This window comes from Aspergillus neoniger, assembly GCF_003184625.1.
Source record: "Aspergillus neoniger CBS 115656 unplaced genomic scaffold BO87scaffold_85, whole genome shotgun sequence".
NCBI lineage: Eukaryota > Fungi > Ascomycota > Eurotiomycetes > Eurotiales > Aspergillaceae > Aspergillus > Aspergillus neoniger.
In genome coordinates this window covers 1-14,078 of record NW_020291213.1, presented here as the reverse complement: position 1 = coordinate 14,078, position 14,078 = coordinate 1, and the positions used below count along the sequence as shown (strand labels likewise).

The 14,078-nt window shown below is 38.1% G+C and overlaps 4 protein-coding genes across 4 annotated transcripts; all 4 read right to left on the bottom strand.

Annotated features, from left to right (window-relative positions):
• Window positions 1–382: 382 nt before the first annotated feature.
• On the bottom strand, window positions 383–1,028 carry BO87DRAFT_402436 (uncharacterized protein; the record flags this gene model as incomplete). The annotated part of the gene is made up of 5 exons (XM_025625686.1): window positions 383–521; window positions 597–679; window positions 752–808; window positions 873–958; window positions 992–1,028. The coding sequence occupies 5 exons, from the start codon at window positions 1,026–1,028 to the stop codon at window positions 383–385; spliced, it is 402 nt and encodes a 133-aa protein (XP_025473701.1).
• A 1,319-nt stretch (window positions 1,029–2,347) lies between these two features.
• BO87DRAFT_322741 (serine hydrolase domain-containing protein) lies at window positions 2,348–4,252 on the bottom strand (the record flags this gene model as incomplete). Its single annotated transcript, XM_025619991.1, has 4 exons — window positions 2,348–3,137; window positions 3,213–3,474; window positions 3,525–3,638; window positions 3,703–4,252. 4 exons carry the CDS (start codon window positions 4,250–4,252, stop codon window positions 2,348–2,350), a joined length of 1,716 nt encoding a protein of 571 aa, XP_025473700.1.
• Window positions 4,253–4,794: 542 nt separating this feature from the next.
• Window positions 4,795–6,390, bottom strand: BO87DRAFT_322739 (Zn(II)2Cys6 transcription factor; the record flags this gene model as incomplete). The annotated part of the gene is made up of 2 exons (XM_025619990.1): window positions 4,795–6,262; window positions 6,311–6,390. 2 exons carry the CDS (start codon window positions 6,388–6,390, stop codon window positions 4,795–4,797), a joined length of 1,548 nt encoding a protein of 515 aa, XP_025473699.1.
• Window positions 6,391–8,187: 1,797 nt separating this feature from the next.
• BO87DRAFT_322743 (uncharacterized protein) lies at window positions 8,188–8,682 on the bottom strand (the record flags this gene model as incomplete). The annotated part of the gene is made up of 1 exon (XM_025619992.1): window positions 8,188–8,682. A coding segment is annotated over one exon (495 nt), but the record flags the coding sequence as incomplete, so codon positions are not given.
• Between the last annotated feature and the right edge of the window lie 5,396 nt (window positions 8,683–14,078).

Sequence of the window (14,078 nt, the reverse complement as noted above, 5' to 3'; positions counted from 1 at the left end):
TGAAGATTGGCATGGTTTGCAGGACGGCTCTGTGCCGTCACACTGTTGGAGTTTGTCCGGGGTTCTTGTCCGGTCGAGGGTCAACACACTCGGATTTTTATCTAGCGGCACCTAGTTCGGAAATGAACACGCGGTAGACCTTTTCTAGCTTGGGCTTTATTGGCTCCATGGCTTTGGCTCATAGAGGAGGCTTAAGGACAGGATTCTAGTCCGGAAGAATTATCACATCCCAAAAAGGTAAATGGAGGTGTTTTATTAGACCAATTATCAATGACATCTAAAATGTCTAAGTATGATGTCTACCAGAGTGAGCCTTATCTAGAGTATCAGAAGCACAATTTCTTTAGAATAATAAGTTTGTAAGTACAAACAATTAGATCACTCACTCAACTGTCCAGTTGTCTAATCCATCCTGCAGCTTCTCGCGATCTTCGAAAAAGGGCTTAAATACTGTCTCCACGATGGTATTGGAATAGTAGCCCTTGGTATAGCCGCCCGTGTCCAGATCAGCAATACAAGATCTAATCAACAGCTTGCCAATAACCACCTGGGAAGACTGAGACAGTGCCTGGGCAAAGAGACGGCTAAATATTTACGAGGCCGCCTTAGCCGCGCATGGCGAGGAGAAGATGATCTGCGGCTCCTTATTAAGAATACTGCCGGTGACCAGGAAGAGCGGCTAATCACTGTTTTTAACACAGTCAGTGTTAGTATATTAAGTGAACCATTGGCCAGTAATTAAAGTACCAACTGCAGAAAGTTGCAAATCAGCTTCCAGCATCTGCGGGCGGAGGTCAGAGACATGAGACTCAGCAACATGAATAATATTATAGTTAAGCACATCTAGCTTTCCACCAAACTATTGCGCGCACCCAGTCTAGGGCTAAGGTGAGACTATCAACATTACTGGCATTAGCAGTGCGGTAGATTACTTTGGCCTCAGCACTTGTCTGGGCAGCTTACACTTCATTGGCGATTCTGGACAGGGCACTTTCTGACCGAGATACAAGGGCGATGCTCCAGCCCATGCTCGCGAGTCAAAGGGCCAGAGACCGGGACATCATTGAAATGATTCTGGCCTCTTCTTCAAAGAGAGGAGCCCAGACAATACTTCAACGAGCCAGGAGAGGTCAATGCACTATGATAACAGACTAATTTCATATGCATGATGTATTGCTGATGTCGAGGATATTTTGAGCAGCTTCTGTGGGAATGATAATCGATTTCCGTCGCAGATCCCCGGGGATATGCAACTATATTATCAGATAGCTGCCTTCAGTATTCAGGCTTCTCAACTTGTTGCTTGGTATTCCAGCTTCACAAGTACGGCTCTCATTTGAGGATAGTCACTGACTCTGCCTTGTGCGTTCTTTCCAGGTTTTTGTTGAGCATTTGCACCGGATGTTACCAGTCCATACTCAACTTTGATGTATTAAGAGGAGTGAGCAGTGTATGCAATATAACGGCAAGTCTAGCTTCTATATTCCATTGCTTCTATCGTCACCGAGGCATTGTAACTGGTTTTGTGATTCGCTGGCTCAAGTATCAGTGGTATAGCATTCCACATTCTTCAGAGATTCTACCTGGGGAACGACTGGGCGTGGGAATAGGGCGATGTCGGTGGTTTCCCAGTAGTGAGCGAGAGTAAGGCCCGTGATAGCTGCTCAATTCCTAGCCAAAGTGATTTCAGCCGGACTCGGCTTCTGCCATTAAAGCTGTCTCAGGCATGGGCCCCGTTAGACTCGAAAAGTTTTTAAAGGTTAAGCGGGACCAGAGACCCAGATATAGGATTAAAGGTATGTTTTTTTGTACTTCTAGACACGGTTTGAGCCGAAAGGCTGATTTTTGAAATTGTATTCATTGGTTGTTCGGAAAGATAGTTCTTCAACTCCAGAAGACCAGAGTGGCAATGGAAAATTCATATTATAGAAGTAAGAAATAGCAAGTATGTAGATATACATATACTGGATAAATGAATCTTACCCATAATTTTACATGAAACTATTGAGAACAGATAGCTGATGACATAGAAGACTGTATACAATATTACAAACTTTAACGGTAATTCGATATGATTAACTTTATTGGTTAGTTATGAAAGGCCTAAGTATGAGAAAGAGCAGAAAATGAGCATGATTGGATATTTACATGTAATTTATCTTAATTTTGAGATACATATACATATGGATCTAGTACGATAGATTCAAAAGGAACAATTAGTTTTACCTCCTATCCGTCTACCTGCTGAGATGCAAGTAATGGCTATCATAGTACGGCGAAGTTCGGGCTTAAATGACAACCCGTAAGATCTACGTAGACGATATATTTGGAAACTACAATACAAGTGTTAAGAGCGTTCTCTCGAGAGAGTCTCCCGTAGTGCTCGGGGAGACATCCTTATGGCTTTGCCGTCCGTGCCCAAATCAAACACAAACTCATCCAGCCCAACACTGCCGTATACATATGAATCAGCCAGTTCCCATGTCTCACATGCTCGAGTGAACGGTCCAATCCCAGAAGCCCCTGCGGTGGTGTCTTGGATTACGGCGCGGAAGGATTGCTGACCGGGACTTTTCAAGCCAGTGGGATATAATCGGACGCTAACATCCGAGACATCACTGGCTCCCAAAATGGCCATCATTGCATCGCGCATATCAACAGAGTTGCTCACCCATTCTTTAACATTGAGCCCAGGCCCGAAGTCCATAGAAACCGTCAAGGACGAATTGGTCAGGTTCGAAGAATAAACCCCAGCAAAACGATCGGCCGCTTCCGCCTTGGCCTGTTCCTCCAAGGCTGGGATAATTGACGATGCAATGAGGTCGGATAGATACGCGACAACGGAGGTTGTGTCATCTCCCGCGGCGAGGATGGTAAAACCGACATTGTGGTCTGGAGACAAAGCTAGCATGGACGCGTAGCTCCCGAGATCTCCGGCTTTAGTATAAACATCTATGACGCGAGAACTGGGAAATGAGTAGATTTCCCAGGGGGCGCCGACTGCAAAGTCTAGCGACGTGGTGTGGGTCACTGGCTTCATCCAGCGCCGACTCAACGCCGCGGGGAGCAGGGTGTTGTTGAGGATCGCGCGACCAATATTGACCATGTCATGAAGAGACGAATAGAGGCCTCCAGCACTGTTGTTGTCGTTGTTGTTGCTCTCGTCAGTCCAGGGGTCATTTACTGGAACAATAAGTAGGAAGGAGGCTCACGGCGTTTCATCACCCGCATCAGTGCTCCACAGGCTCGCGGCAGGGCTGTCCGGGATGATTCCATAATGGTCATCCGGCTTGGTATAACTCGAATGAGTCAGGTTCAGAGGTTCGATTAGGTTCTGAGTGAGTAGCGACTCGTAGGTGCGGTTAGTGATTGCTTCTAGCACATAGCCGATGATTTGGAATGCCGCGTTGGAATAAATGGGAGTCGACGAGGTCGCGACAACCGGATGCCTTCTCAGTAGACCATCGAAGAACTCTACGATGGTTAGCAAGACGGGTCAGTACAACATCAAGGAGAGACTTAACGGGTCCGGTTGCATGCAGTATTTGACCCGCAAGGAGGGATGGAACTGTTCAAAAGCCGAGGAAGACCATAGGCTTCTGGATCTGAAATCTCAAAGTAAAGGTCACCAAAAGCATCTGAGTTAAGTCAGTAGGCAAATCGCTATTCCTTCCAGCGTTGGGATGAATAATTAAAACTCACAATCCCTAGCGATACCCGCCATCTGACTAGCAAGTTCCCCGATCGTTACTTCTCCCCAGCGTGTGAAATCAATGGCATCCTGTCGCTGCGTACTATTCCGATGCAGCTTGACCACCGCATCACCGATTTCGGGTACGTATTTGGCGACTGGCTCAGTGAACACGGTATCGCCAGCTTCGATCAACAGCAGCAGAACGGTCCATAGCTTAGAGCCACTACCGATCCGAAAAACGGTGTTCTCATCCACCTCCCGGACTCCGACGCTAGCGTTCCGGATAACGGGAGCAGTATAGTATGACTCGAATAAGGGACTCAAATCATTGGCTGAGAAGACCTGCAGCGCTATCGAGGTGGCGTTGGGGTTAAAGGAAGGAATCAGAGATGTATCCCCAGCCACAGCAGCTTGGATGGCATGGGCTATGTCCAACTTGGCTGCTTCAAACACCGGGCTAGATGACAAATCTTGGGGAGCGGGAAATATTGGTCCGAGGAAAGGACAGAAGTCAATTAAGGAGGGCGTTGCGAGAGCAAAGGGGATAAGACAAAACATGAGTACAACAGTTGACTCCATCTTGGCACCGCTGTCAGACGATCTCTGGGGGTCTATACTATTTGTTAGATGATTGATGTCAAGGTGTAGTCTGTAGGGGTCCTTTTATATTTGAGAGGTAGGTCTCATCACTTGCGCTCTTTAAGAGGTATGATACCTGACCCCAACATGACCATTCAAATTTTACGATGCGGCCAATGAGTGCGTCTATATCAGTCTGACAGTGGTACAGCCGCATAGTACGACGCCCGCATTGGTGACTGCGAATAGTAGCCATTCTACAGGGTAGGTTTCATCGATCTGAAAGTCAAAACGTTAGACAAGCTTTGAGTGGCACGGATGGGGCCAACACGGTCATTGGCCAGATCGTATCTTTTTTCCCCCGAACCGAACCGCAATTTTGGGGGCAAAGACCCCAAGGCAACACAACAACTTGACTGCAATACAAATGTTTATTTATTGTGGGACTCAGTTTGCAAAAGTCAATCTCTGTAATTCAATGAACCAAAAGATGTTGCCGGGAACTTCTAAGTGTCATTTGACTAAGCCCATTCGACATACTCTACCCTGGTCCGCGAACCCCTTGTTGGGCCCTCGGGCATTAACCGCAGGATGACTTGACACGGACTTCTCTCAATCGCTTCCGGCATGATCGCATCGTACACGCGGCTCGTGACTGCTGGGATTCTATGTTCTACCGGAATGGTTGACCAGGCGGCCTCTTCCACAGCCACGACCAACTCCGCCACCTTCGCGAGCAGCTTCATATGCCACATCCCCTCCTTCTGAGGACAGGTGTGCAAAAGCCTGATGGCTTCACGACGGACCAACGGATCACGACATTTGGTCGCTGTATAGTACAAAGGTGGAATTATTCCGGCTTCTAGTGTAAAGTATCCCGGAGGAGAGCATGTTGTTTTCCGCTCACGGCCTCTGTCGGGCCGTAGAAATTCCGCGGCATGGTGTACGAGTTCCTCGAACCCAGGCTTATAGTAATCAAAGACCATCTCATCGCCAGCCAAACATGTTTTCATCCATATCAACGTCACCATGTATTGGACACGAAGCAAAGATGTCACACGTGATTCGGCTCTTTTGAACTTCTTGCGTCCCCCTTTCAGGAATCTGTTGAAGCGGGCATTCCAGGCACTCAGCTCTCGCTTCAGCATATCCTGCCGCAGCTGAAGAAAGGTGCGATCCGTGGTCCTTTCGTAGCCTGCCATCCTGATGAAGCGCATTGTTGTATTCATTAGATCATCCAGGGAATGTCGAGCATCTAAAATATCCTTCCAGTCATACTCTGCGCTCATCGGTGAGCCTTCAGCTCCTCCGTTGATCCCTCGAGGAGCCATGGCGCGTCCGTGAAGAGATAATTGAATATCTAGTCTGGTGAGAAGGTGAGACAGATCCGAAACTACGCCAGCGGGAAAGTCCAGTGCCCTCTGCTGTTGGAAGATAACCAATCCTGCCTCCAGATGGTCTAGAGCTTGCTTATTATTCCCTTTCAGCATTTCTAGACACACGAAAAGGCAACAAGTGATCAATGTCAGGCCCCGCTTCTGATCAGGTGAAGCGAGATACTCTAACAGAAATTTGATCGCTTTATTGTACTGCTGTAACGCGAATGCGTCTCTGTTACCCTCTATCTCCTTGGTACGATTCCCGGCCTGCACAAGGAAGCCCTCGTGAACGGCGCTCACCGCCGCGACTGCATGACGGACTACCGGCTCCGCCTGACTGAGCTGTGGTAAGAAATGGTTCCAGAAGTCCGAATCGAAGATGCCTGCGAACGCGCGGGTGGTCTGCGTACAGAAGAAATGCACATAATGCCGCTCCTCAGTGGTTCCGGGACGCAGGACGACACGATGGTCGGAGCCGATGGCGGGGTGTTGCACCTCCGGTATTCGCGATTTGTTCGGGCGCGGTTGGCCATAACCATCGCACTTACGACCGGTGCTGGTGCATCGCCTGCATTCTGGCTTTTGTTCATCACATTTGACATGTCGGATCCTGGAGAGAATGAGCCTAAATACATCATCTGGGGTTGAGAGCCCCTACTTGCAGGTCAAACATCCGGACTTCGTCCTTGGTTTGCTCGCCCTGGTACGCTTAGCCAATTTTGCTAGTTCTGAAGCCATGGAGGTCGGATCGTGGAGAAGAGGAAGTCGAAACCATACGACGTGGGGTTGTTAAACAGGAGCCTTGCGGCTCAGCCTCAAGAATGCCGTTGGCGCTTGGCAAAATACCTAGCCGCAGAATCCCGTGACTGGGCGTTTTCGGTTCTAAACTTGGACGTGCGCCCGATGACTAATCTTGGTTCACCGTAGTGTGCGCAGGTCAGTTCATTCGCCAACAGGTCCAGGATGTCATCCAGCCTCGGACGGGGCCGGACGTCAAACTCTTTGACCTCGAACTCGAGCCAGGTCATGTCAAAGAGGCTCCTTGTCGCAACAAGAACACCGCCACCGCTCAGGCCTCAAGTGATTTTCAGAAGTGGGTTGCCTCTCGCATTTTGAAGGTTATCGAGAATAAAGTGAGTTTCAGCATGCCTAGGACATGGAGATTCTCTTTACGCCGATCCCATGTGGCAGTGGCATCCATCGCTGCTTCTTGTCTTCCCCCTACAGTCCGATTCCTACGTACTCAACACAGACCGTCACGGATTTAAGTTACCTCGTTCATTGGTTGGTGGACAATCCAATCGATTGCGGGTAGGGTTCCGAAGGGAATATGATTATTCATGAATATTCAAGAATTTTTGTGCATCCGAATAATATGAATTGAATAATATGAATATGAATAAAGAGCTTATTCATATTCGCATTATTCATGAATATATGAATAATTCATATTTATTCATATAATAAAATACCTTACCTTACCTTTCGTTTCATTACGTTCGAGTACATCATCAACGCGTACACTCTGTTCCATGGTGAATTACAGGCTAATCTTCTTTCCGAAGCATTGGAAATGACATGCATACATAAAAAAGATGAAATTTGATTTTAAGACTTTTCTTTCAATAACATCAACCATCGCATAGTCTCCGCGTTCAGGCGATGTCTTCGGAGGCCTAAGATATTTCAAGTATTGCTGAACTCGCGTTCAACCCCAACCTCTGCCGAAAGGATAGATAGATAATCACGAGTAGCTTTTGCCATGAGTAGAAAATTAAATATATTCACCTTCCATTACTTTAGGACCCATTCTGCGTCCGCATCACCAATCATATGGTTGGACCAGTTGACCAGCGGAGAATCTAAATACTTATTAACATCCAATAGAAAAGTCTCTTTAGATGGCTGGACTTTGCACACAGTTCTCTACATAGTTTCCAACATCCCCGGTGGACGTGTATGGTTAGCTTCACGGGAGATAAGTAGCTCTGGAGGGTATTCTTTCTTTAAAAATTCCTGCACTTACAAAATGATAAGGGCCGAATCTTGCTTACTCATTTAAGACACAATCAAAGATAACTTAATACATAGATCTAAAACAGAAGCCACATAATAAAAAAGATTGTTATCTATTTTTCTAGCAAACTTATTCATCTTCTAAATGCCTCTCTCCACCACATTACAAATTTCAATACTTATATTTTCAAAATCATCCTCTATATTTTGAATATCATTCAACAGATTATCTAAACTCTAGTAAATCAAAAGACTTTCCACAATCATCAGACATATCTTTAAAACACAGTTTATATAGTTACAGAACAGCTTAAAAATCTTTACTACTTACTGAAGTGTTGACCAGTTACCATCAGTAAGCTGGAGAACCTGAATCTCTGGATATATTCACATAAATTGCCCCAGCTCAGTCTGCAGCCATAAGATATCTTGAATCATGATATATATTAAGTTCCATTAGATATCAACATCATAACTAACTTATTTACTCGGGGATATTTTTTTCCAATTTTAACAGCATTATAGACTTCGAGTAATCTCTAGTATCAGAAACCTAATTTTCATAATTACTTCTTTCATACTATAAAGAGAGTTGAACACTGGACTAACATAAATAGCCATATTATCTAGTATCACCTTTACTTCCCAAGCCGAGCCAGCCTTTAAATAAGCTAACATATCTTTGTAAATCAGGTTGAGAATATGAATAAAACATAGAATAAAGCTCTGCCGTCCACGGAACTGTATAAGAGATCTGATATAAAAGCAGTCATTATTATTATCATACTTCTTAAGAAGCTGGTCATGCAGGCTATCACAGAATATTCTATTATTACCTATATTATTCCCAGTGATAATCAGGAGCTTGAACATAATATCTAGTTTATTAAGTAACTTTAATATAACCTCCACTAGGTTCTCTCCAGAATACAGTCCATTAATTTCAGTAAACTCAAGGAGTTCATCTTGCTTTTCAAACTCAGGGAATATCCAGTAACCAATAATATCCATAATTAAAATTTAATTTTCCAACATCCACATATCAAAAGATAATACAAGTGTCCAACTACTTCTCTTGAGTTTGTCTCTCACATAAGCTCTATATAAGTAGAATTCCTTCTTAATCTGGCTGCTCAGAGTATCAGCAGTCTTAATAAACAAAAAAGTCTCTATTACTTTAATAAACATCTTTAAAACCAGATACTCCACTATTATAAAAAGCTGTCTTATTTAAATAATCTATTAAATTAATATCTCTTCTACACCAGCCTTGCTTCTTGACATCTCTAAGAATTAGTTAATATTTCCTTCAGCCACGGGTAAGAAAATAAAGCTAATCCCAGACTTGATAGAATACTTGGTTTAAAGATATACCAGCAAATTTGAAGTAGAACCATAACACACCAAATCCCTGGAGAACCAGTTGCAGTGCTCATATACTAGTAGTTAATCTTTATTTAGCAGGCCATCCCACCAATACCAAGTGCTATCAAGATCTGTAGTCTAAAAATACTTAACAATCTAACTAAAATATGACTTAGTCTTTTATCTTTTTAACAGGAGCAGACTCACCATATCTCTACTACTCTTCAATAATGCGGGATCAAGTAGAGAGAATAAAGAACTCACTAAAGAATAAAACTGCTTTAACTAAGGCATTTTATCAGTGTGTACAGGTAGGGAGGGCTCAGAAGAGAAAGAACTTTCTATTTCACTAATTAATTCCTCAGATTACTCTGAAGACAAGGAAACAAGGCTATTATATAGATATTATAGTCCTGACATGGAAGACCGCGAGTCCTCTGCAAGATCGGATGAGATATAGACACCATGCTACTGTTTTTTAGGATTACTATCTCAGGGAGATATCAACAGTAATGCATAACATATCTTGAGCTACCTGGATTGGCTGTCCTCCGGTAGAACAATAAGGAGCCGGCTGGCAAGGGATTCAAGGATGATTCTGGATGAAATCAATCATGCTCGCGCTTTTTATTCCCTTCTTGATATAGAAAATCAATAGGTCTCTTCTCAGCTTCCAGCGACGCGATCTTGATGGGTTTGAATGTAAACAAAATGTAGTTAGGGCTACTGAGAGCTCGGCGTCTTGCGACAAACGCGTTTTCATGTATCATTTATCGAGTTTATTATATAGACAGAGCTTGCAGCGGATTGAAGGTATATAGCATAGCTAAGCAGGTCTACACCAGAGGGGTAATGACATTGCAGTGCAATGCTATTAGGGTGCGGGAACCCCAAATATTTTAATCTACTCTGATTAGTCAGATTTCTGGACAAGGAGGGTGTAATACTATTATATTCCTGATTATAATACTATTATATTTTAGGAAGATTTTCTGTTAAAATTCTAATATATTTAAACTGTGCTATTTATTTAGTATCCTTTTAATTTTCAGCAGTATTACTATACTAGTGGAGTAGATAACTATATTTAAATCTAATAAGTTAGCAGAGAAATATTTTTTATTAAAATAATATTTTTTTATTACCTGTCTGTATAAATCATTAGTAAGCTTAGTCAAGATATATATATATATATATAATATATAACTACTCTCTACAGCCCAATTCTCTTTCTTAATTTTATTTTTATCTTGTAGTAATTCTATCTATTCTATATATTTTCTTTTTTCTACTTAATTTAGCCACTCTAAATACATGATGGAGTCTAATAATACTAAAGCTAAATCTTTTTTTTATATATATTATTTCCTGTGTTTTCTTATATACTGTAATTATTAATATAGAATACAGTTAAATAAGATTCATGGATATTTTAATACTAAATATATAAAGTAATTTATATCCAGTAAATAGCAGTTAATAATATTTCTTATCCAGAAATGGAATAATATTATATTTACTAGTATTAAATTTATTCTTTTTTATATTCTTTCTAAATCTGTTCCTATTATTCCAGAACTTATAAATAATCTATAATATTATTATAATAACTAGTCCTGTCTGTATATTACATGCAATATATATACTATATATAATTATTAATATTAAGTCTATAAATAATCTTAATATAAGCATACTGGTAAATTAATATTATTTAATATATAGATTACTATGATTAAAATACAGGTAAAGATTTATTATATTATCTGTTAATAAGTATTTTTTATATATAAAAATTTTTATTATATCCATATTCTTAACCCGCGTGAAATATTGTCTGAGAGAATATCTTTATTATTAATTAATATATAATAGACTGTGAAGTACACCCTCCAGGCATAGGAAATATATAAAAATATATAGATTTTAAGTATTATTATATCAGATACAGCAGCTGATACTAATCCATGGCTATAATTTATATAATAAATAATTTATTTATAAGAAATCTAGTCTGATAATATTCTTTACAGTATCAGTTTTTCTAATATATATAATCTAGTAAATTCTATATATTATTTCTTCTTACTAGTAGACTATGACTTAGAGTCTGAAATATCTACCAAGGATCTTCTTTAACTGGAGCCTGACTATCTAGACTAGCTCCAGTTAAAGAGAATCTCTAGTACTGATTCTAGTGTAAAAATAATTATATCAATTCTCTAATATATTCTTAACCAGCTAGTATAAAAGAGTTAATAGATTATTTAATACTATAGATCTATTATCTGGCTGGAGACTATGCAGATATAAATTAATAAATTATTATATTATATATTACTAGAATATATAAATATATAAAGTATCTATAAGTATATAATTTTATAACAGTAGATACTTGTCTTCTTTATATAAATCTAATAATTATATAAATAATATAGCTTATTTTATATATTTATTATCTGATAGCAGGATAAATAAATATAACTATAGCAGACTATACAGATTTCTAATAATATATTTATTATTAATAATAGTGGTAGTTATAATAATAATACTACTTATGAAGGAGATCCCCTGGTACTATAATTAATAAATTTATAAAAACAGATCTGTTTTAAATTCTATATTAAATTATTTAATTAATATTATTATAATAATAAGTATAAGAATATCCTTATCTATATAATAGTTATTTTTAATCATAGAGAAAGTAGATAGCAGAATCCAGAAATTTATTTATTAATTCTGTTAAGTATAATCAAGCTTATCTGGTTCTTTGTTATACAGAAGATACTGTAGCTTGACTTAATAGTATAATAAATTATTATAATTTAATAATATAAGTATAATAGTATTCTGTAGATTTTAATTAGTATAAACAAGGATTTAACAGATCTTGTTATAAGTATAGACTATGATTAGTATAATAGCTAATCTAGTTCTGATATTTTCTTTTAGTAATTTAATTTTATCTTTAATATTATCTTTAGTACTTTAGTCTATACTATACAGTAGTTTATTCTATTTACTATATATTTTCTACTAGGCTGCACCTTCTCTGAGCATATTAAGTCTATAATATAAAAATTTATAATTTAAAAAATATATAGATTTATATAGATTCTTCTTAACTGGTACACCTATGGACTGCAGATATATTATAATATTAATATATCTGAATATATTATATGGCTGGAAAGTAATAAGGTCCTGTATAAAAATATATAGTTTATAATAGATTACCTGTGGAGCTTTCTACATGGTCTTTTAAATATAATTAAAAGTATTTTATTATAATTATTATTTATAAAGGACTTTCCTGCTATTCTATAATAATATCTTTATAATAATTCTTACTGTATCTTCTCTAGCTGGAGCTTTCTGCAGGATCAGTATATTATATAGTCTGTAATAGAGTATTATTAGCTTATTATATAAGTATAAAAGAAAGTAGTATTCTAGTATGAGTTTATCTATATCTACAGTTTCTATTTCTTTAAGGTGACAGTATATCTTGCTTAGATTATATAATTTAAAGAGAAACTAGCTGTACTTATTTATATAATAGCTAGATAGTTAATATATATTTCTGAGCTTTTTAATATATAATACATGAATATAGATATTAACTACTGTTGTATTATCTATATTAAAAACAGTCTGATAATCCTGATTAGTATATACTATAAAAGCTTTTATACTAGTAATAATATCAAGATTATTTATTACTATCTTTTCTAGAAGATAGATAAGCTGCTGGTATACTATTTATAGCTGGTTCTATTCTTTATTTAATAGTTAGAGATTACTATATCTGCAGAATATTTGATATATATATATTCAGGCAATCCGGCCTGCAGGGACTAGAAAAATATATTATCTATAAAAAAACTATCTTATCTCTGGGGACCTGATCTGAGAATATAGTAAGTATAGATCTTAGAATACTTCTAGACTATGCTCCAGTGGAAGATTCAGGATTATCTAATCTAGACTAGAATTAATATTATAGTATACCGGGATATTATTATCAGTATTAATTATTATTTTCTCTGATTAACTAGTTATTTTATCTAAGATTATAGAGCAGAGTATATTACTAGTATAATAATTATAGATTCTGATAATAAGATCTATATAGATATTAATTAATAGATAAATTATATTACAGACCTGCAGGCTGTTTATTTCTCTTATATTATAAAGATAATATATAATAGGCAGGTTACTGAGACAGCTGGTATTATAATTTATTAATAGATACTCTTTTAGTTAAGTAGTATTAATTAGTATTATTTTCTCAGCTTTGTCTCTGCTGCTGATTATATATTTATAATATATATTTTATAGATATTAGTATTCTGGGAGCAGGCTGCAGCAGAAGACCAGATACTATAGTAATAGTATTTGAATATTATATAGATAATAATAATCTTCTAATAAATAATAAATAATTCTGGGATATAACTGTATAGTATACAGGTAGAGACTCTTTAAATAATACAGAATAGTAAAAATCCTGTAGTTATAGTCATGTATATAGATAGTAGTAAAAGCCTACTGTTTATACTTCTAGTCTTTCTGGAACTAGGTAATATTATTATTATTATTATATTATTACTGAGCCTGTAGTAGAATTTATTATAATACTGCCAGGCACTGGGTCTTACATGTATAGAATAGAAAAGTTATAATTTTTTTAATAATATAATTATCATACTAGTTATTCCAGAATTTATTAAGTATAATATATTTTATATCTTTCTTAACTAACTTTATATACAGTATTGCCTGGAGTCCTGGACTATATTATTATTAATAAGTACTATATAGTTCTTTATAATCTATCTAGCTTTTAGTTAGTACTGTATTACTTCAGTTATCTAATACAGATATAGATCCAGTTCATGTACCTAACAGCTATACTGTTTTTTATTAAGAAGAAGTATCTATACCAGAGGGGTAATGACATTGCAGTGCAATGCTATTAGGGTGCGGGAACCCCAAATACTTTAATCCACTCTGATTGGTCAGATTTCTGG